The sequence below is a fragment of the Entelurus aequoreus genome, linkage group LG04 (assembly GCF_033978785.1).
Source record: "Entelurus aequoreus isolate RoL-2023_Sb linkage group LG04, RoL_Eaeq_v1.1, whole genome shotgun sequence".
Classification (NCBI taxonomy): Eukaryota; Metazoa; Chordata; class Actinopteri; order Syngnathiformes; family Syngnathidae; genus Entelurus; species Entelurus aequoreus.
The window spans coordinates 15,701,441-15,725,995 of NC_084734.1; the positions used below are offsets into that span (position 1 = coordinate 15,701,441).

A 24,555-nucleotide genomic window follows, 5' to 3' on the forward strand; every position below is an offset into this window, starting at 1 on the left:
AATATGCGCCGCACTGTGAACCCACACCAAACAAGAATGACAAACACATTTCGGGAGAACATCCGCACCGTAACACAACATAAACACAACAGAACAAATACCGTATTTTTCGGACTATAAGTCGCAGTTTATTTCATAGTTTGGCCGTGGGTGCGACGTATACTCCGGAGCGACTTATGTGTGAAATTATTAACACATTACCGTAAAATATAAAATATTATTTATCTTACTCGCGTGAGCGACGAAGCAAATGGCAGCCATCGTCACTCACACGCCAACCAATAAGAATTCGGCGGGGGCGGGTCATGGCAGAAGTGCATTGTGGGTTTTGGAATGCTAACTGCTATATGCTATACGCTACTGCCGGAGCTATTAAAATGGATCACATCAATGTTGGCGGTAACTTATAAAAACTGAGAAGGACTGAACTAAAATGGCACCGAAAAGGAAATCATATACTGCAGATTACAAGCTGGACGTAGTGAAACATGCAGCAGAAAACGGCCATCGAGCAGCAGAAAGAATGGACGCTAGCGGGGCATACCAGGAGCGACACCGGGGAAGAAGAGTTCATGTTATTTAGCGATCGGGAGTGACAGGTTGTTTGGTAAACGTATAGCATGTTCTATATGTTATAGTTATTTGAATGACTCTTACCATAATATGTTACGTTAACATACCAGGCACGTTCTCAGTTGGTTATTTATGCCTCATATAACCTACACTTATTCAGCCTGTTGTTCACTATTCTTTATTTATTTTAAATTGCCTTTCAAATGTTTATTCTTGGTGTTGGATTTTATCAAATAAATTTCCCCTAAAAAGTGCGACGTATATATGTTTTTTTCCCTTCTTTGTTGTGCAGTTTCGGCCGGTGCGACGTATACTCCGGGGCGACGTATAGTCCGAAAAATACGGTACCCAGAACCCCCTGCAGCACTAACTCTTCCGGGACGCTACAATATACAACAAAATTAGGCATAATAATGTGTTAATTCCATGACTGTATATATCCGTATCGGTTGATATCGGAATCGGTAATTAAGAGTTGGACAATATCGGATATCGGCAAAAAAGCCATTATCAGACATCTCTACTTGTGACTGTTGATGACACAGCTTTGCAACAGTTGATATTCTAGTTTCAAGCATGTTTTACTCAATATAGGTCATCAAATCTCAGCAACAAGCTGTAATATCTTACTGAGATCATTTAGGACCAAAACTCTTAAAACAAGTAAAACACTCTAACATAAAATCTGCTTAGTGATAAGAATTACCTTATCAGACAGAAAATAAGCAAATATCACCCTTATTTGAGATATTTAATCTTACTTAGATTTCAGTTTTTGCAGTGTGTTTTAATAACATTCTGACTTTACTTCAATCAATAACGGAGCAGCATCTCCTCGTCCGTGGCTCACTAGTGCAACAACAAGGCCGGTAATGTGTCCCGTGAAAAAACGTCCAACCGGAACCCTCTAATAATTAAAGGCCTACTGAAATGAATTTTTTTTATTTAAACGGGGATATCAGATCCATTCTATGTGTCATACTTGATCATTTCGCGATATTGCCATATTTTTGCTGAAAGGATTTAGTAGAGAACATTGACGATAAAGTTTGCAACTTTTGGTCTCTGATAAAAAAAAGCCTTGCCCCTACCAGAAGTAGCGTGACGTAGTCAGTTGATCGCCTCCTCATATTTTCCTATTGTTTTCAACGCAGCTAGAGTGATTCGGACCGAGAAAGCGACGATTACCCCATTAATTTGAGCGAGGATGAAAGATTCGTGGATGAGGAACTAGATGGACTAGAATGCAGTGCAAGACATATCTTTTTTCGCTCTGACCGTAACTTAGGTACAAGCTGGCTCATTGGATTCCACACTCTCTCCTTTTTCTATTGTGGATCACGGATTTGTATTTTAAACCACCTCGGATACTATATCCTCTTGAAAATGAGAGTCGAGAACGCGAAATGGACATTCACAGTGACTTTTATCTCCACGACAATACATCGACGAAACACTTTAGCTACAGAGCTAACGTGATAGCATCGTGCTTAACTGCATATAGAAACAAAATAAATAAATCCCTGACTGGAAGGATAGACAGAAGATCAACAATACTATTAAACCATGGACATGTAACTACATGGTTAATAATTCTCAGCCAGGCAAAGCTTAACAATGCTGTTGCTAACGACGCTGAAGCTAACTTAGCAACTTAGCAACCGGACCTCACAGAGCTATGATAAAAACATTAGCGCTCCACCTACGTTCCAGCGATCGACGGCGCGACGAAGGACTTCACCCGATCACAGATGCGGTTGGTGGCTAGCATCGGCTAGGCGTCTGCTATCCAAGTAAGTCCTCCTGGTTGTGTTGCTACAGCCAGCCGCTAATACACCGATCCCACCTACAACTTTCTTCTTTGCAATATCCATTGTTCATTAAACAAATTGCAAAAGATTCACCACCACAGATGTCCAGAATACTGTGGAATTGTTCGATGAAAACAGAGCAGTTTGTATGGTGACACATTGGGTACGAATACTTCCGTTGCCGTCGTGACGTCACGCGCATACGCATCACACATAGACGTTTCCAACCGGAAGTTTAGCGGGAAATTTAAAATTGCACTTTATAAGTTAACCCGGCCGTATTGGCATGTGTTGCAATGTTAAGATTTCATCATTGATATATAAACTATCAGACTGCATGGTCGGTAGTAGTGGGTTTCAGTAGGCCTTTAACACTACTTTATATTAGAAATGGCAACAGCGGAGGATGAATGTCCCATAACAAGAAGATAGAGAAAAAGAACAAGCATATTGACTACGGCATCGGCTTGGACTATGCAAATTTTCTGGACTTATGCAGATCCCAAATACACATCAGCAGGTACCAGAAGGTAAGAAAAGTTGACTTTGCATAATATTGCGAAACAAGATACCAGATAATATGTCTGCTAATGGGTGCCATTTTGCGGTCCTTATACACACACCATATATCTGACTACGGTAGCCGTAATGGGTCGACAATCCATCAAGCGGTGCGGCTTCAAAGTCGTACTAAAACATTTTGACAGATTTTTGAGCGCCGTGTGTAATGTTCTTCATTTTCAATGGAACATCTAAAATTTTGGTGTTGTTTACTTGAGTCATGTTGCAGTCTACACGTATCGCTTATGTGTGACTGCCATCTACTGGTCACACTTATCATTACACCATGTACCAAATAAAATTGCTTCGAGGTCGGACGGTTTTTCCCGGGACACATTTCCAGCGGATGAGGAGATGCTGCTCCGTTATTGATTGAAGTAAAGTCTGAATGTCATTAAAACAGTTAGCGCCATCTTTTGACACTTCTTCCACTCCCGTCCTTGCACGCTACACCGCTACAACAAAGATGACGGGGAGAAGACGCTGTCGAAGTGGAGGCACGTAAATAAGAGCGCCCACAAGACGGCGCATCCTGAAGCGACTTGAAGATGATGTGTAAAACATCATCTATGCAACATTTTGACCAAAGAACCACCATTACATGTTCTGTAGACCACAAGGAAGTCTTTTACATTTAGAAAAAAAAAAAAAATATGACTCCTTTAATGCGCCTTATAATCCGGTGCGCCTTTTCTATGAAAAAAGCTTGAAACTAGACCGTTCATCTGCAGTGCGCTTTATAATCCGGTGCGCCCTATGCTCTGGAAAATACGGTACAACAATCAATCTAGGTGTCAGAATAATTGTATCTCAGTTATCACAAAACTTTGTGTTTCAATGACAGACAAAAGCTGTCTTTGATCTTACCAATCAAAAGGCTTGTAAAACTCCACTGTGTAGGATGGCAAGCGACATGAAGGTGTCGGTTTCTTTGATCTATTCTAATCCACAGGAAGATGTTGTCTTGACCCGAGATTTACAAAGCAGAGAGGAAGCAGGACCTGACCCCACTCCAGGCACCTTTGCTTTGAACTGTTTTGTAACAAAAGGCGACGGCTGTTTACGACCCCCCTTCCTCTAGAAATAGCTGTTGCCATGTAATCAGGGAAAGTCCACATAAAAGAGGAGACGTGCGACCTTTCGTCAGAGCGTGGTGGAAGACTGAACAAAGAGTACAGCCCAGACGTTTCTCCTCAATGAGCTAAATTGAATTCTGTCTCTGTTTAATTCCTTGCTTCTTGTCTGTTTAATAGATGTTATCAGTGTTTGAACCTGACACTAGGCATCTAGATATCTGGTCAGGACACGTCTCACTCTTTTGCCTTCACCTTCATTGTCCAATCTTGCAATCCTGCCTGTGCTTGGAGGCTGAAAATGTCATGAAGTGGCTCCTTCATGGCTTCACGGTAGTTATGGAGTACCAAACTAGACGTTGACATACATGGCGGACAATAACTGATACAGTCTGCTTTGCCTGTCTAAATGCATTCGCCGTTTTTTCCGTAGTCTTCCCTGGTTGGCCAGGTAATACAAAGCACACGCTACCTTTTTTTTTATCACATCCACGGGAAACTACATTCTCGTTGTCTCTCCTTTGACAAATGGACAAAATATTTTGCTAAGTAGAATCACAGCTGACCGGGACATTGGAAAGTTCTCTTGCCATTCCTCTGACACAACACATTCGTTGACAAACCCCACCAGGCTGCCATTCTTCCAGGCCTTATCCAAAACTCAACATTGCTATGTTGCCGTCTGAGATGTGTTGTATCCCAAATAGCTGCAGTTTCCTTCTTCTAAGGCAGGGGTCGGCAACCCGCGGCTCCGGAGCCGCATGCGGCTCCTTGACCACTCTGATGCGGCTCAGCTACATACATGCCGACCCCCCCGATTTTCCCAGGAGATTTATGGACCTCAGTGTCTCTCATAGATTACTACCAGGGAAAAGATAATCCTATTTACACTCTAATTACTAAATAAAGGGCGTGCCCTAATTGCACTGCAGTAATTGTCCTTTATAGTATTTACATACAGTGTGCCAGTCCAGCCACATGTTGCATGTTGTTATTACTTGCACACACAGGAGACAGCAAAGCATACTTACTCATCAGCCACACAGCTTACACTGACGGTAGCCGTATCAAACAACTTTAACATTGTTACGTTACAAATATGCGCCACACTGTGAACCCACACCAAAAAAGAATGAAAAACACATTTCTGGAGAACATCCCACCGTAACACAACATAAACACAACACAACCATTACCCAGAATCCCATGCAGCCCTAACTCTTCCGGTCTACATTATACACCCCCGCTACCACCAAATCCCCCCACACATCAACCCCCCCCCTCTCCGTGCGTTGGTTGAGCGGAAGAGTTAGGGCTGCATGGGATTCTGGGTATTGGTACCGTCAGTGTAAGATGTGTGGCTGCTGAGTTAGTACGCCTTGCTGTCACTTACGTGAGCAAGCTGAAATTGCATTCTACGTGTGGTCGAGCAGGTACACTGTTAGGGTAGACTGTAGAGGGTGCCAAATGCAGTGTCATCACGCTCTGATATTCGGGAGTCTCCCGGGAAAAATGAGAGGGTTGGCAAGCGTGACGCTATCAAGCGCCATTCATTCAAAACTCGCGGGCTGCACTAACATCAAATTTCCACATTAAAGTGCGTGCCGGCGCGTGTGTCGGAGACCCCTGGTTAACATAGCACAAAGCATTTAAGCTTTGTATGCAGTGTTTTTCATTTTAAATTTTAATTTTTTTTTTGTGGCTCCCATTACTTTCTTTAATTTGTGAAACTTGCCAAAATGGCTCTTTGAGTGGTAAAGGTTGCCGACCCCTGTTCTAAGGTATTCATGTGTTATTTCCACAAGCGCCTGTACATGTAGAAGAAGAAGAAACACGGGCATGGCTGGATGATTCGCTTCCATCTTTCTAGTAGTTACCGCCGAGTGGAAACCGGTTGTTATGAAGCTGGCCCTGGCGCATTCTTTCTGACGTCACTTCCTCTCCGAACTCAGTTTATAAACGATCAATGAGTCCATACAGAGCTTAGAGCTGGAGATTCAAGAAATAGACGGCGCACTTCCCCGTTTAAAACAATTATCTAAGGAGGGGAAACTTAAATGGTTTAGTGTGGCTGATACAGGGCTTAGGCTAAATAATTATTTGTTTAAAGCACAGGTGTCAAACTCAAGGCCCGGGGGCCAAATCTGGCCCGCCACATTATTTTATGTGCCCCGCGAAAGCCTGGAAATAATATGCCTTAATAAAATGCTTAATCTTTTCTTACTAAATATATTTGTTCTTTCCCTTTTGACATGAAAAATCATGTACTGCATGCAATTGCATATCTTTAAAAATTCAATATTATCAAAATATTATATTATCATATATTCCAAAAATATTTCTTGTTAAAATAAAGATAAACACTGTACTTAACTATCTGCTTGACTTATGATTTCAAAACAAATGACTGTAAAATTGACAATACATTTTACGGTTAAATTCTACAGACTGAGTTTTTTTTACCATAATATCAACTTTGGTACTGTTTTTTTTCCATATACAGTAAGCCACTAAAACATAAAAAAACAAAAACACATTAAAACAACAAGATTTTACTGTAAAAACAAACAAACTGGCAGCTCTGTTGCTTTTATTTTACCGCTAAAAACAGTGCTATTGTTTCTCCATTCCATTCCATTTATTCAATTTGTTTATATGCTGTAAACAACCCACTGCTTTTACTGTAAAATTCTGGTGACTGAGCTGCTAGTTTTCAAAGTAGAATTAAAATATTTTTTTTGCAGCTTATGTAAAAAAATATATTGTTAATGTACAATATATATATATATATATATATATATATATATATATATATATATATATATATATATATATATATATATATATATATATATATATATATATACATGTATATTCATATATAACTCATTGTTAAAAACGGCCCTCTGAGGGGAACCAGAACTGCCATGTGGCCCTCAATGAAAACGAGTTTGACACCCCTGATTTAGACTTAGACTTCCTTTTATTGTCATTCAAATTGGAACTTTGCAGTATAGATAAGAACGCAATTTCGTTGCATTAGCTCATGGTAGTGCAGGATAAAAGAGCAATAAGGTGCAGATATAAATAAATAGATTACTGTACAGATAATTATATTGCACTTTTGCATATGCATCCACGTTTATGGATGTATGTTATATTGTTTTTAGTTATTATACAGACAGGGCCTAAACATGTCCAAAGTGAATTGTGTCTGTCAAGTGGGCAGAATAAGAATTGCAATCCACTTTGCGTCTCTGTCTTCATTAATATGCAGACTATAATATGATCATCAAAACGTCCACAATACTGGGAGGACAACATACAAATACATTAAACAGCACACGCGATGTGATTTATCAACACTCATCACCGTTTTGAGAGGTCTATTTTGCCTTCTGTTTAGCATGTGTGAAAAGGACTGCAAAGACAGATGGCATACAGAGAATCCTCCGCCCTACCTGCGTGGGTCAACATATTTGGACTGACTGAAATTTAAAAAAATACTAGACATACTCTATCGTCTATTCAGCAACATCCTTTTATGATTTTATAGATGACTAAAACACATTCAATTGATGCGTTTTTGATGTCTGTTGGCGTTTTTTTGTTAGTTTGTTTATTTAGGCAGCACGGCGGGAGAGGGGTTAGTGCATCTGCCTCACAATACGAAGGTCCTGGGTTCGATCCTGCGCTCGGGATCTTTCTGTGTGGAGTTTGCATGTTCTCCCCGTGACTGCGTGGGTTCCCTCCGGGTACTCTGGTTTCCTCCCACCTCCAAACACATGCACCTGGGGATAGGCCCCTCCCACCTCCAAAGACATGCACCTGGGGATAGGTTGATTGGCAACACTAAATTGGCCCTAGTGTGTGAATGTGAGTGTGAATGTTGTCTGTCTATCTGTGTTGGCCCTGCGATGATGTGGCGACTTGTCCAGGCTGTACCCCGCCTTCCGCCCGAATGCAGCTGAGATAGGCTCCAGCAACCCCCGCGACCCCGAACGGGACAAGCGGTAGAAAATGGATGGATGGATGGATTACTATAATATATCCCCTCCATGAAAAGACGTTTTTCATTGTGCTTTTCTCATCATTCCAGATAATATATCTGCTAATAAGTGCCATTTTGCAGTCCTTATACACACACACACCTTAGTAATACTTAGTAAGTCTTTATTTTATTTAAAAAAAAAAATGTTTTTGTCCTGTCCAGCTTCTCAGGCAAATCATATAGTTGATGTAGATGCCCATATCGGCTGTTCAGATTTACTTTACAAAAGAGAAGTGTAGGATACTTCTCTTGTTGTTTATGTCAGGTTCAAACACTGATGACATCTATTAAACAGACAAGAAGCAAGGAATTAAACAGAGACAGAATTCAATTTAGCTCAATTGAGGAGAAACGTCTGGGCTGTACTCTTGTACAGTCTCCCACCACGCTCTGACGAAAAATTGTACGCCTCCTCTTTTATTCGGACTTTCCCTGATTACATGGCAACAGCTGTTTCTAAAGGAAGGGGGGTCGTAAACAGCCGCTGCCTTTGGTCACAAAACAGTTCAAAGAAAAGGTGCCTGGAGGGGAGTCAGGTCCTGCTTCCTCTCCGCTTTGTCGATCTCGGGTCAAGATAAAATCTTCCTGTGGATTACAATACATCAAAGAAACCGACACCTTCATGTCGCTTCCCATCCTACACAGTGGAGTTTTACAAGCCTTTTGCTGGGTAAGATCAAAGACAGCTTTTGTCTGCTCGCCGGGAACTCGTTGAAACACAAAGTTTTGTGATAACTTAGGTACAATTATTCTGACACCTTATTTGTATTTGACTTTATCAAATGTATTTATATTATCATTTGGTGCAGCCGGGCCGGAGCAGGAGGGGATAGGAAGAGAATAAAAAGGAAGACAGAGGGGGTAATTGTGAGGACAAGAGACAACAACAACAACAGCAAACACAACAAAAACAACAACAATAGAGCAACATCAGCAAATACGATATGTACACATGATGGTAAAATGATACCAAAATAAATAATAATACAGAAATGACAATGAGCATTATTACACTACAAAAGGAGCAATACAAATACCAATAGAAATAGCGCTATTGATAGTGAACAATACCAATAAATGTGAGCCGCGGGTTGCCGACCCCCGGCCTAATTACCAGTAACCATTTTTGAAGCTTTTCAGATGGAATTCTTTCCCATTCTTGCTTGATGTACAGCTTAAGTTGTTCAAAAGTTTGGGGTCTCTGTTGTCGTATTTTACGCACACACATTTTCAACGGGAGACAGGTCTGGACTACAGGCAGGCCAGTCTAGTACCCGCACTCTTTTACTATGAGGCCACGCTGTTGTAACACGTGCAGAATGTGACTTGGCATCGTTTTGCTGATATAAGCAGGGGCGTCCATGAAAAAGACGTTGCTTGGATGGCAACAAATGTTGCTCCGAAACCTGTATGTACCTTTCAGCATTAATGGTGCCTTCACAGATGTGTAAGTTACCCATGCCTTGGGCACTAATACACCCCCATACCATCACAGATGCTGGCCTTTCAACTTTGCGCCAAAAAACAGTCCGGATGGTTCTTTTCCTCTTTGGTCCGGAGGACACGACGTCCACAGTTTCCCAAAACAATTTGAAATGTGGACTCGTCAGACCACAGAACACTTTTCCACTTTGCATCAGTCCATCTTAGATGAGCTCGGGCCCAGCAAAGCCGGCGGCGTTTCTGGGTGTTGTTGATAAATGGCTATGGCTTTGCATAGTAGAGTTTTAACTTGCACTTACAGTTAACATACTAAAAGTAAAAAAAAAAGTTTCCCCCATCTTTTTCCATTTTGTTAGAATAATTGTTTCTAAATTATCACAGAAACTTTGTATTACATTGTGTTCCTGACAAGAAAACAAAAGGCTGTCTTTGAAACCTACCAAGAGTAAGACTCGTAAAACTCCACTGTGTGTGGGGGGGTGGGGTGGGGGAGCAAGATGAAGGTGTTCCTGTTTTCTCTCATGTATGGTAACCAACAGAAAGATGTTGTTCTGGCCCAAGGACTTCAGAGCGGAGAGATGACAGGATCTGCCCAATTTCCAGACCACCTCTTTTTGAAGTATTTTACGAACTCTTTTTGAACTGACCTTTCCTGTGAATTGTTTACAACCTTTTCTGTGAACTTTCTTGCGACCTTTGTCCTTTGGAAACAAAGGTGGCCATGTGGTCGGGGAGGGTCCAAAATAAAAGAAGGAGGCGTGCAATCTTTTGGCAGAGCGTGCTAAGACAAAGAGGTTACAGGTCGACGGCGTCTCTCCTCAATTGAGTCCAAATTGAATTCTGTCTCTGTTTGATTCTTTGCTTCTTGTCTTGTTTAATAGATGTCATCAGTGTTTGAACCTGACACATTTTCAATCCTTTTTTAAAAATGCGAGCCGCGGGTGGCCGACCCCCAGTCTAATCACCAGTAATAACCCTCCTTCAACCCAAAGAAACCTTACCTATCAATGTGCTGCAGGTCTTTGGCGGCTCCTACCAAGCCAACGACGAGCAGCTACACCAACCCAGCCTACTTCATCTTTGAGGGTGTGTCGGTGGTCCGGGGAATAGAGGAGGCGCTCCCTCTGCAGCGGAGGGAACCGCAGGTCATCTGGGCTGGAAACGAGGCCTTGCAGCTCCCAAAAGTCTCAGGAAGGCACGGCTTCAACGCCCGGCCCTGTCGCCGGTCAGACTTCACGGAAATCGAAATCCCGGCCGTCCTCCCTCATCACGCTCCGGCCAGTCCGCTTCAGACACCTCACGCCAACTCGTCCTACGAACTTTTCCCTGCCAAAAAGCCCTCCCCCATATCCCCGCCCTCCAGTAAAGGTATCCCCCTGTGCCAAGACCAGGTGTCCCAGCCTAAGTACCACGCCAAAAAACTACCCCACGACTCCATTCTGCCGGAGAAGAACCTGAGGAACCTGTACATGAACCAGTCGGCCATCATCCGTCAACAAGCCAAAAGGAATCTTCCGGAGAGGAAAACCAAAGCCCCGCCAGTTTTCTCCTTCACCCCGGCTCCTCTGGGACACTGCCAGGTGCCCTCTGCTTGGGCGGCCGAGCAGCAGCCCCTCGGCCCCACAGGGGACAACTCCCTCACCGCTTTGCAGATTGCCAAGTCGCTCAGCGAGGTCGACTTCTTCCCTGCAAAGCAAAGCGCTCCATCCTTTCACAGCCAGAGGCCAGGCTACAGAAATGGACCTACCTTGCACACAGAGAGGGGTCACAGTTGGGAGAAAGAGGTACGACCCTAGCATGCGTATTTAGGATTAGATTTTTTTTGAGAAGGCATGACTCTGTTTATGTTTTGCAAAACAGGTTTCAGTCCTCCAAGGTGCTCCTGAGACGGTCTGTGAGCTCCTCAGTGCCTTGGGTCTGCAGAAGTACACTCTGGGACTCAGCCTTAATGGCTGGGATGATCTGGATTATTTCAGGTAAGACTTATGATTCTCTTCACAAAACTTAAAAGCTAACTCCATCGCCAAAATCCAGAATGATTACATTAACGCCACTCTTCTACAAAGCTTGCTGCGGTACTGTTTAGACCGCGAAATGTCGGTCTGGATTGTGTTAGTCGGATGTTGATAGCTGAGTCAGCTACTTCAATCGTGTAGAAGAAGATCAAGCATGCATTTCTGTTGTACAAAACCCAAAACCAGTGAAGCTGGCACGTTGTGTTATTCGTAAATAAAAACAGAATACAATGATTTGCAAATCCTTTTCAACTCATACTCAATTAAATAGACTGCAAACGTTCGAACTGAGAAACAACATTTTTTTTTTGCAAATAATCATTAACTTAGAATTTAATGGCAGCAACACAATGCAAAACATTTGTCACAGGGGCATTTTTACCACTGTGTTACATGGCCTTTCCTTTTAACAACACTCAGTAAACGTTTGGGAACTGAGGAGACACATTTTTGAAGCTTTTTAGATGGAATTCTTTCCCATTCTTGCTTGATGTACAGCTTAAGTTGTTCAACAGTCCAGGGGTCTCCGTTGTGGTATTTTAGGCTTCATAATGCGCCACACATTTTCAATGGGAGACAGGTCTGGACTACAGGCAAGCTAGACTAGTACCCGCACTCTTTTACTATGAAGCCACACTGTTGTAACACGTGGCTTGGCATTGTCTTGCTGAAATAAGCAGGGGCGTCCATGATAACGTTGCTTGGATGGCAACATATGTTGCTCCAAAACCTGTATGTACCTTTCAGCATTAATGGCGCCTTCACAGATGTGTAAGTTACCCATGTCTTGGGCACTAATACACCCCCATACCATCACAGATGCTGGCTTTTCAACTTTTGCGCCTATAACAGTCCGGATGGTTCTTTTCCTCTTTGGTCCGGAAGACACGACGTCCACAGTTTCCAAAAACAATTCGAAATGTGGACTCGTCAGACCACAGAACACTTTTCCACTTTGTATCAGTCCATCTTAGATGAGCTCGGGGCCAGCGAAGCCGGCGGCGTTTCTGGGTGTTGTTGATAAATGGCTTTCCTTTTGCATAGTAGAGTTTTAAAGGCCTACTGAAACCCACTACTACCGACCACACAGTCTGATAGCTTATATATCAATGATGAAATCTTAACATTGCAATACATGCCAATACGGCCGGGTTAACTTATAAAGTGACATTTAAAACTTCCCGGGAAATATCCGGCTGAAACGTCGCGGTATGATGACGTATGCGCGTGACGAAGTCAGAGTAACGGAAGTTATGGTACCCCGTAGAATCCTATACAAAAAGCTCTGTTTTCATTTCATAATTCCACAGTATTCTGGACATCTTTTGCAATTTGTTTAATGAACAATGAAGGCTGCAAAGAAGACAGTTGTAGGTGGGATCGGTGTATTAGCAGCGGACTACAGCAACACAACCAGGAGGACTTTGTTGGAGCGCTAGCCGCGCTAGCCGCGCTAGCCGCGCTAGCCGCGCTAGCCGCGCTAGCCGCCGACCTCACCTTGACTTCCTACGTCTCCGGGCCGCCAAACGCATCGGGTGAAGTCCTTCGTCCTTCTGCCGATCGCTGGAACGCAGGTGAGCACGGGTGTTGATGAGTAGATGAGGGCTGGCTGGCGTAGGTGGAGAGCTAATGTTTTTAGCATAGCTCTGTGAGGTCCCGTTGCTAAGTTGCTAAGTTAGCTTCAATGGCGTCGTTAGCACAGCATTGTTAACCTTCGCCAGCCTGGAAAGCATTAACCGTGTATTTACATGTCCACGGTTTAATAGTATTGTTGATTTTCTATCTATCCTTCCAGTCAGGGGTATATTTTTTTGTTTCTATATGCAGTTAAAGCACGATGCTATGACGTTAGCTCATAGCTAAAGCATTTTGCCGATGTATTGTCGTGGAGATAAAAGGCACTGAATGTCCATTTCGCGTTCTCGACTCTCATTTTCAAGAGGATATAGTATCCGAGGTGGTTTAAAATACAAATCCGTGATCCACAATAAAAAAAGGAGAGTGTGGAATCCAATGAGCCAGCTTGTACCTAAGTTACGGTCAGAGCGAAAAAAGATACGTCCATCACTGTCTCTCAAGTCCTTCACTGTAACGTTCCTCATCTACGAATCTTTCATCCTCGCTCAAATTAATGGGGTAATCATCACTTTCTCGGTCCGAATCTCTCTCGCTCCATTGTAAACAATGGGGAATTGTGAGGAATACTAGCTCCTGTGACGTCACGCTACTTCCGGTACAGGCAAGGCTTTTTTTTTGTCAGCGAGCAAAAGTTGCGAACTTTATCGTCGATTTTCTCTACTAAATCCTTTCAGCAAAAATATGGCAATATCGCGAAATGATCAAGTATGACACAGAATGGATCTGCTATTCCCGTTTAAAAAAAAAAAATCATTTCAGTAGGCCTTTAACTTGCACTTACAGATGTAGCGACCAACTGTAGTTACTGACAGTGTTTTTTTTAAGTGTTCCTGAGTAAATGTGGTGATATCCTTTACACACTGATGTCGCTTTTTGATGCAGCACCGCCTGAGGGATCGAAAGTCACGGGCAGTGATTTCTCCAGATTCTCTGAACCTTTTGATGATATAACGGACCGTAGATGGTGAAATCCTTAAATTCCTTGCAATAGCTTGTTGAGGAATGTTGTTCTTAGACCATTAGACAATTGCTCACGCATTTGTTGACAAAGTGGTGACCCTCGCCCCATCCTTGTTTGTGAATGACTGAGCATTTCATGGAAGCTGCTTTTATACCCAATCATGGCACCCACCTTTGATTGATTGATTGAGACTTTTATTAGTAGGTTGCACAGTGAAGCACATATTCCGTACAATTGACCACTAAATGGTAACACCCGAATAAGTTTTTCAACTTGTTTAAGTCGGGGTCCACTTAAATTGATTCATGATACAGATATATACTATCATATATACTGTCATCATAATACAGTCATCACACAAGATAATCACAATGAATTATTTACACTATTTACAATCAGGGGTGTGGAGGGGGTTGGGGGTAGGATATGGACATCAAGTAGTGGACATAGAGAGAGAGAGAGAGAGAGAGAGAGAGAGAGAGAGAGAGAGAGAGAGAGATCAGAAGGCATAAGAAAAAGTATCTGCATTTGATTGTTTACATTTGATTATTAGCAATCCGGGGAGGGTGTTAGTTTAGGGTTGTAGCTGCCTGGAGGTGAACTTTTATTGCGGTTTTGAAGGAGGATAGATATGCCCTTTCTTTTACACCTGTTGGGAGCACATTCCACATTGATGTGGCATAGAAAGAGAATGAGTTAAGACCTTTGCTAGTTCGGAATCTGGGTTTACCGTGGTTAGTGGAGCTCCCCCTGGTGTTGTGGTTATGGCGGTCATTTACGTTAAGGAAGTAGTTTGACATGTACTTCGGTATCAGGGAGGTGTAGCGGATTTTATAGACTAGGCTCAGTGCAAGTTGTTTAACTCTGTCCTCCACCTTGAGCCAGCCCACTTTAGAGAAGTGGGTAGGAGTGAGGTGTGATCTGGGGTGGAGGTCTAGAAGTAATCTGACTAGCTTGTTCTGAGATGTTTGGAGTTTAGATTTGAGGGTTTTGGAGGTGCTAGGGTACCAGGAGGTGCATGCGTAATCGAAAAAGGGTTGAACGAGAGTTCCCGCCAGAATCCTCAAGGTGCTTTTGTTGACCAGAGAGGAGATTCTGTAGAGAAATCTCGCTCGTTGGTTAACCTTTCTGATTACCTCGGTTGCCATTTTATCACAGGAAAGGTTAGCCTCTAGAATGGAACCTAGGTAGGTGACCTCATCTTTCCTGGTGATAACAATGTCACCCACTTTTATGGTGAAGTCATTGACTTTCTTGAGGTTGATGTGGGACCCAAACAGGATGGATTCTGTTTTACCCAAGTGTATGGATAGCTTGTTGTCAGCGAGCCAGGTGCAAGTTCTACAGAGCTCAGCACTGAGGATTTTCTCCACCTGTGACTTGTCCTTGCCGGATACCAGCAAGGCAGAGTCATCCGCAAACAAAAACAATTCACAGTCGCATGCCGATGACATGTCGTTTATGTATATTAAGAACAGTAAAGGTCCCAATATACTGCCTTGGGGGACTCCACAGCTCACCGAGAGGGGGTGGGGGGGACACGGTGCCGTTCACCTCTACCACCTGCTCCCTCCCCTCCAAGTAAGATTGCATCCAGCTCCATGAGTTTTTGTTAAATCCGATTGCTCTGAGCTTATCCAACAGTATAGCATGGTTAATGGTGTCAAAGGCCTTCTGAAGGTCCAGCATGACCATGCCGCAGTATTTGCCCGCGTCCACCTCATGTTTGATGTGGTCGGTCAGATAGAGAAGGCATGTGTCAGTGGAGTGGCTAGTTCTGAAGCCGGATTGGAATTTGTACATGAGTTTATTAGTGGCAAGGTAACTATCGACCTGTTCATAAACTATTTTTTCCATTACTTTCGAAATGGAACTGAGAATAGAAACAGGTCGGTAGTTGCCAGGTTCCAATTTGCTTCCTTTTTTTTACCTGTTCCCAATCAGCCTGTTCACCTGCGGGATGTTCCAAATAAGTGTTTGATGAGCATTCCTCAACATTCTTAGTCTTTTTTGCCACTTGTGCCAGCTTTTTTGAAACATGTTGCAGGCATCAAATTCCAAATGAGCTAATATTTGCAAAAAATAAGAACGTTTTCCAGTTCGAACGTTAAATATCTTGTCTTTGCAGCCTATTCAATTGAATATAACTTGAAAATAAATTGCAAATCATTGTATTCTGTTTTTATTTACCATTTACACAACGTGACAACTTCAATGCTATTTTTGTGACGAAGAAACACTCCGTTTACTTTGCGTTTCATGTCTAACGTTGCATTTATTTATATCACAATAGTTTATAATCTATTGATTGAGGCTTGCAAAGAACATTTCTTGTCAGCGAGCCGTCTTCCACTGTCACATGACTCTGTTTCACCAATGCAAAGTAAGCCTTAGTGATGTTGAACTCCATTTCACCAATCAAACCGAGCCCGGCATTCTACCTGGCTAGGAATAACAAGCCGGCGGTTTAAAATAGAAACCTACTTGTTTAACTAGGGTCATAAGGTTCCTAAAATAAGACACTTTAATTACCTGACATGACGCCAGTACATACCGGCTGTTTGAGACTGCTGGTAAGCAGAAACCTCCTAAAAGAGTTGACTAAAATAGCAATCTTGTTCCATGTCTCTGATGACCCTAATAACCAGTGTCATTTAAATTAAAACATTACATGACCAACAACACCACAAAGCAGTGTTAATTTGTGGTTATCTTTTAGAACCGTAGCCTGGAACTTACTAGCGCTTGCCTATTAGCATGTAGCATCCTCTTCTTCTACTGTATTTATATTCCCGCATAGCTAAACAAGCCGAAGTAACCACAATCGCCCCCTAGTGTACTAGAAGAACACTGCGTATGGCCACCAGTCACGAAAGTACGACTTCGCATGTAGCTGCGAAAATAGAAGTAGCTGAAATTAGTACATAGAAACGTTCTGACCGTGAAACGTCACATGACTGCACACATCATTAATGGCTACTTTCTAACTCGAAAAAAGAACATTTATATCATGTGCTGTTATCTGTGTCAGTAGAAAGGTTCACATTCCAGCGTACAGGAATGCTTTACACACGCATGCTCACATCAACTACAATTGTAGTCCGAGAACCATTCAAACATAGCGTAGCAAAAAGATAGAGAAAAAGAAGAAGCTTATCGACTACGGCGTTGTCACGGACTACAAAGGAGGACTCGCGCAAATTTTTTAGGACTTATGCAGATCCCAAATACAGATCAGCGGGTACCAGAAGGTAAGAAAAGTTGGTTTTGCATAATATTACGAAACAAAACGCCAGATAATATGTCTTACCTTATACACACACACACCATAATAATACTCCTACAGTGTTTCCCACACATTAATTTATTTGTGGCGACCAGCCACAAAAGAATTACGTCCGCCACAAATAAAAAAAGAAAAAAAAAATATATATACATATATTTTTGTTTTTCTGTCCAGCTTCTCAGGCAAATCATATAGTTGATGTAGATGCCCATATAGGCTGTTCAGATTTACTTTACAAAAGAGAAGTGTAGGATACTTCTCTTGTTGCCTTATTTGTATTTGACCACTAGTGTTTTCTGTTTATTTGTTACTGACTGTGGCAGGACACCTCTGCCTCTGTTTCACTTTATGTTGCTGGTAAATAATATGGGTGTAGTAGTAGGCTAAAGTTAAATTATTTAGTATGCACTAATTAAAGGGGCAGAGCTTTATGAGACATTTTAGCTATTATATTTTATAAGATATATTTTTTGTAAGAACCATAATTAATAAATATATTTCAGTGAATAACTTATTGTTCAAATCTGTATATAAATATGTACATAAAGTGTTGTAATTATATTGTAAAATGGATGGATGGATGGACGTTTAAAACAAAACTGTTATTATTAATTAGTAAGTATACATTTTTTGAGCCTTTTTAGAGAAAATCATATCATTGTAGTAAATTATGCAAATTACTCGATGATGTCATAGTGACCCCGCCCACAGATACGCCCATAGCCACGCCCCCACCGCTACAGGTATCTTGGCAGTTTATGGGAAACACTGTCCTATGTTGAAGCACAGTACAATCCATCAAGCGGTGCGGCTTAATAGCTTACCAAAGTCGTACTAAAACATTTTGATAGATTTTTAAGTGCAGTGTGTAATGTTCTATATTTTCAATGGAACATATAAAATGTTGGTGTTGTTTACTTGAGTCATATTGCATTCTACTTGTGTCTCTTATGTTTGACTGTCATCTACTGGTCACACTTATCATTACACCATGTACCAAATAAAATAGCTTTGAGGTCGGTAAGCACAACCAAAACTTTTCCGTACATTAGGCGCACCGGGTTATAAGGCGCACTGTCGAGTTTTGAGAAGAAAAAAAAGTATTTTAAGTGCGCCTTATCGTCTGGAAAATATGGTAATTAAAAAAATGACTAACACCATAAAAATAAATACAAACTGTTTCCGGAATATTAGACCTTGTTTATCTGTTCAAGCTGCACAAGTGTACATGCATGCAATGATTTTATCCCACGTATGTCTTATTGTGCCATGGTCTGGGGACAGGCCACACAACTTGTAGTGAAGCCTCTGTTGTCGTTATATAAACAAACCCTAAAGATATTTACCAATGATTTATGCAGATCCCAAATACAGATCAGCAGGTACCAGAAGGTAAGAAAAGTTGCTTTTGCACAATATTGCGAAACAATACGGCAGATAATATGTCTTACCTTATACACACACCATAATAATACTCCTATGTTGAAGCACAGTACAATCCATCAAGTGGTGTGGCTTCATAGCTTACCAAAGTCCGACTAAAACATTTTGATAGATTTTTGAGCACTGTGTGTAATGTTCTATATTCTAAAATGGAACATATAAAATGTTGGTGTTGTTTTCTTGAGTCATATTGCAGTCTACACGTATCTCTTATGTTTGACTGCCATCTACTGCTCATAAAAAAGTTTTGAGGTCGGTAAGCACAACCAAAACTATTCCGTACATTGGGCGCACCGGGTTATAAGTTAAAGTTAAAGTACCAATGATTGTCACACACACACACTAGGTGTGGTGAAATGTGTCCTCTGCATTTGATCCATCCACTTATTCACCCACTGGGAGGTGAGGGGAGCAGTGGGCAGCAGCGGTGGCCGCGCCCGGGAATCATTTTAGGTGATTTAACCCCCAATTCCAACCCTTGATGCTGAGTGCCAAGCAGGGAGTTAACGGGTCCCATTTTTGCCGTCTTTGGTAGGACTCGGCCGGGGTTTGAACTCACAACCTACCGATCTCAGGGCGGACACTCTAACCACTAGGCCACTGAGTAGGTATAGTAAAATGTTGGTGTTGTTTACTTAAGTCATATTGCAGTCTACACGTATCTCTTACAAGTGACTGCCAACTACTGGTCACACTTATCATTACACCGTGTACCAAATAAAACAGCTTCGAGGTCGGTAAGCACAACTAAAATTATTCTGTACATGAGGCGCACAGGGTTATAAGGCGCACTGTCGAGTTTTGAGAAAATGAAAGGATTTTAAGTGCGACTTATAGTCCGAAAAATACGGTATACCAGGTCCAGCCACAGTGGCTGACCTCCGTTACACTCATCCCCTTTAACCCCACCCTCATCCCACTAATAAGCCGGAGTTCTTTGAACGCAGATTTCTTGCCGGGACATATGGTACAATACAATCGTGAAGATAGGCAGGAGCTTGACCGTATAGTATTTTATACGTAAGTAGTAAAACCTTAAAGTCGCATCTTAGGTGCACAGGAAGCCAGTGCAGGTGAGCCAGTATAGGCGTAATATGATCAAACTTTCTTGTTTTTGTCAAAACATTGTGGCATTTATCAACATCATAGGTCCCCTTTAAGGTGCATGCCACCTTGTGTTCTACCGTGTTTGTGCTGCAGTACCTTTTTGTCCACTCCACAGCGGCATCACCGAAGAGGATCTGCGTGCTGCCGGAGTGACAAACTCCTCTCATCGACGCAGGATCTTGGAGAACCTGCCCAGGAACTGGAACTGACACGCACAGATCAACAAAAAAAAACCATGGACAGGAATTCGGGCATCGATCCAGGAGTTTATTTTCAGCACTCGCCGTTTTTGTGGATCTTACAACATTTCAGGGATTTAGTCTTGACTTGGTGCCATTTTCACTTGTTTTCTTGAGGTAAGCTTGTTCATAGGCTGCTTTGCTACTTCCCAACTCCAGAGTTCTACCAGTTTTCCTTCCTGAGCAGGATCAAGAACTGTTGACTCGACTATATCGAAAAGCGGATCCGTTTATGGATCATTCTGTGGATTTAACCACCTTGCCATGTGCAGTGGACCCTCGGATCTTGAAATTTCACCTGAAGTTTCAAGGAAAATACGCCAAACTAAGGTATCAGGAGTGATAACCCAAAGAGAACTATGGTGGTCTTTCTCTCAGGATTTTTGTAGCCACGTCTAGGGTTAGATTTTTTTCAGTCGACTGATTGTTGACACTGGGCAAAATCTGTGGAACTGTTTTTTTTTAAAGTACAATTATTCCCGAATGAACAGATCTTATTTGCAACTTTTCTCACCTGAAAGAAAAACGCTAAAACCCTTGAACGAATAAACAAAAAAAAAGTTTAATGAAGTTTCATAGGGCTGTCTTCAAATAGTCGAAGACTCGAAAATTGGATTCGGAGGAGTCTACTTCAACTATCAATCTCGCAGTCAAATCCATTAAACCCATCAAAGCCCTTCTTCCCTCTGCGGGAGGGAGTTGGATTGAACTACCCTGTACAGCAGGTGTGTTGGGAGGAGGGTTGTCCCAACACCAATATTCTGGTACCGGTACCAAAATGTATTTCGATACTTTTCTAAATAAAGGGGACCACAAAAAATGGCATTATATGCTTTCTTTGAACAAAAAATCTTAGGGTACATTAAACATATGTTTATTATTGCAATTTAGTCCTTGAATAAAATAGTGAACCTACTAGACAACTTGTCTTTTAGTAGTAAGTCAACAAACAAAGACTCCTAATTAGTCTGCTGACGTATGCAGTAACATATTGTGTCATTTATCTTCCTATTATTTTGTCAACATTATTAAGGACAAGCTGTAAAAATTGATTATTTATCTACTTGTTCATTAACTGTTAATATCTGCTTATTTTCCGTTTTAACATGTTCTATCTACACTTCTGTTCAAATGTAATAATCACTTATTCTTCTCTTCTTTGATACTTTACATTAGTTTTGGATGATACCACAAATTTGGGTATCGATCCGATACCAAGTAGTTACAGGATCATGCATTGGTCATATTCAAAGTCCTCATGTGTCTAGAGACATATTCACTGAGTTTATAAACATAGTGTACATTTTAAAAACTAAAAAAAGATTTTGTGCTGCTAAGAAATATCTATGTAATCATAGTAGTATTGACTAGACACGCTCCTGTACTTGGTATCATTACAGTGGATGTCAGTTGTAGATCCACCCATGGCGTTTGTTTACATTGTGACACTGATAAATTGCAATAAAAAACATATGTTTCAAGCCAATAATGCCATTTTTTGTGGTCCCCTTTATTTAGAAAAGTATCGGAAAGTACCGAAATACATTTTTGGTACCAGTACCAAGATATCGGTATCGGGACAACCCTACCCTGTAGTCAGGTGAGGGGGTTCCGATCAATCATTTAGGAGATGGCCTGGCCTCTCTGATTGGTCAAAAGCCCCTCATGTGACTAGAGGGCGCCATGTTGAACATGAACGCCGAAACCGAGTAGTCCATACTCTCTATACACGACTCTGAATCATATGACCTTATACTGACCCCTAGTGACCACTAATATCATCACAATCACTTTATTTCTCTGTAGATTCGACTGATAGTCAGTCGACTGTGGGCGAAATCTTAGGACTCAGATTCGACTTTGAAAGTCCTTAATAGAAGCCAACCCAAAAGTTTAGTCAAATGAGGTCCTGGGATCGGCCCCGCGTCTCGGAACATTCCCCCCGACACACCTATTGTACGCACGGGGTTTCGGTACTCAACTCACCTTCTTCCCACGAGGGCGGGAGAAGTGGGGTTGAATATCCGCAAGGTTAATGGTTGAATCAGCGACTATTCTAAGACACCCTTAAAGATGACAAAACAAGCATTTTTGTTGTGGTACTCATCAGAGGTCAGGTTAATTGCACTTTTCAATGTCTTTAAAGGGGAACTGTGCTTTTTTGGGAATTTTACCTATCGTTCACAATCATTATGAAACACATGGCTATTTTTTTTTAATGAATTAAAAATATTAAATAAATGCGATCAAAAGTCCGCTTACAATGGAGCCTATGCCAGCCCTATAAATTCTCATTATAAAGCCCTTACAAAACATCCAATCACTTCCATTGAGGTTCTATATACATGATATATATAGTAAGTACATAGGTAAGTATATGTATTGTAACGGGCACATTTATAATAACATTTAATATTTACATATTTTGATCATATGCGGCGCTTTAATTTCAAAAACGCATCACGATGTTTGCGTTTTTCCATCACTTACTGTACAAGGTCTGCTGTCATTAGGATGCCGACTCCTAGGATGTTCATATATTCCCATTTAGATGAAGAATGTCTTATAATCCTCACAAAGAAACGTGTCGTCCTCTCCAGTTTTAGGTCCAAAATTGCTGTCAAAGTGCACCAACTTGTTGGAATACCTACTCAAACGTCTTCTGTCCAGGTGAGATGCATGATTTATGATCTGGAATAAACTTCCAGGGTGCAAGGAAGCGGCAGACCACTCAATTATGTAAACATAGGGACACGTGAAGTGATCAATGCGCCTCTATACATAGTTTGCCTGCGTTAGCACTTATAATAACAATACAACTAATATTTGTTAATATTCAAGTCACCAAATGTAAATTGAGTATTGTTGGCAGTTTTAGAATGATTATTTATTGGGGTTTATGGGCAAAATAGTGGACCTACCATTGATTCCTCTGTAAGCAGACTTGTATTTCGTGTCGTCCTCGCCAGTTTCAAGTCAAAAATGGCTGTCAAAGTGTACCAACTTGTCGGAATACCTACTCAGACTTCTTCTGCCCAGGTGAGATGCATGATTTATGATTGAGAATAAACTTCCAGGGAGCGAGGAAGCAGAAGACCACTCGATGATGTGAACATAGGGACTCATGAAGTGATCAATGCGCCGCTATAAATAGTTTGTCTGCGTTAGCACTTATAATAACAATACGACTAATACTTGTTAATATTCAACTCACCAAATGTAAATTGAGTATTGTTGGCAGTTTTAGAATGATTATTTATTGGGGTTTATGGGCAAAATAGTGGACCTACCATTGATTCCTTTGTAAGCAGACTTGTATTTCGTGTCGTCCTCGCCAGTTTCCGGTCCAAAATGGCTGTCAAAGTGTACCAACTAGTAGGAATACCTACTCAGACTTCTTCTGTCCAGGTGAGATGCATGATATATGATCTGGAATAAAATTCTTGGGAGCAAAGAAGCAGCAGACCACTTGATGTAAACATAGGGACACATGAAGTGATCAATGCGCCGCTATAAATAGTTTGTCTGCGTTAGCACTTATAATAACAATATGACTAATACTTGTTAATATTCAACTCACCAAATGTAAATGGAGTATTGTTGGCAGTTTTAGAAGGATTATTTATTGGGGTTTATGGGCAAAATAGTGGACCTACGATTGATTCCTTTGTAAGCAGACTTGTATTTCGTGTCGTCCTCGCCAGTTTCCGGTCCAAAATGGCTGTCAAAGTGTACCAACCTGTCGGAATACCTACTCAGACTTCTTCGGTCCAAGTGAGATGCATGATTTATGATTAAAAATAAACTTCCAGGGAGCGAGGAAGCAGCAGACCACTCGATGATGTAAACATAGGGACACATGAAGTGATCAATGCGCCGCTATAAATAGTTTGTCTGCGTTAGCACTTATAATAACAATATGACTAATACTTGTTAATATTCAACTCACCAAATGTAAATTGAGTATTGTTGGCAGTTTTAGAATGATTATTTATTGGTGTTTATGGGCAAAATAGTGGACCTACGATTGATTCCTTTGTAAGCAGACTTGTATTTCGTGTCGTCCTCGCCAGTTTCCGTTCCAAAATGGCTGTCAAAGTGTACCAACTTGTCGGAATACCTACACAGACTTCTTCGGTCCAAGTGAGATGCATGATTTATGATTAAAAATAAACTTCCAGGGAGCGAGGAAGCAGCAGACCACTCGATGTAAACATAGGGACACATGGAGTGATCAATGCGCCGCTATAAATAGTTTGTCTGCGTTAGTGCTTATAATAACAATATGACTAATATTTGTTAATATTCAAGTCACCAAATGTAAATGGAGTATTGTTGGTGCTTTTTAAATGAT

General features: G+C 41.5%; 1 protein-coding gene across 2 annotated transcripts in view; it reads left to right on the plus strand.

The window, feature by feature from the left end:
* Positions 1-20,312, plus strand: part of inppl1b (inositol polyphosphate phosphatase-like 1b) — a 94,489-nt gene extending 74,177 nt beyond the window's left edge. For both annotated transcript variants that reach the window (XM_062044310.1, XM_062044311.1), the window contains exons 25-27: positions 10,531-11,296; positions 11,373-11,488; positions 20,078-20,312. In XM_062044310.1, the coding sequence (XP_061900294.1) occupies positions 10,531-11,296; positions 11,373-11,488; positions 20,078-20,171 (976 nt within the window). In that variant the 3' untranslated portion in view covers positions 20,172-20,312. The remainder of the gene's footprint in view (positions 1-10,530; positions 11,297-11,372; positions 11,489-20,077) is intronic.
* Positions 20,313-24,555: the final 4,243 nt, after the last annotated feature.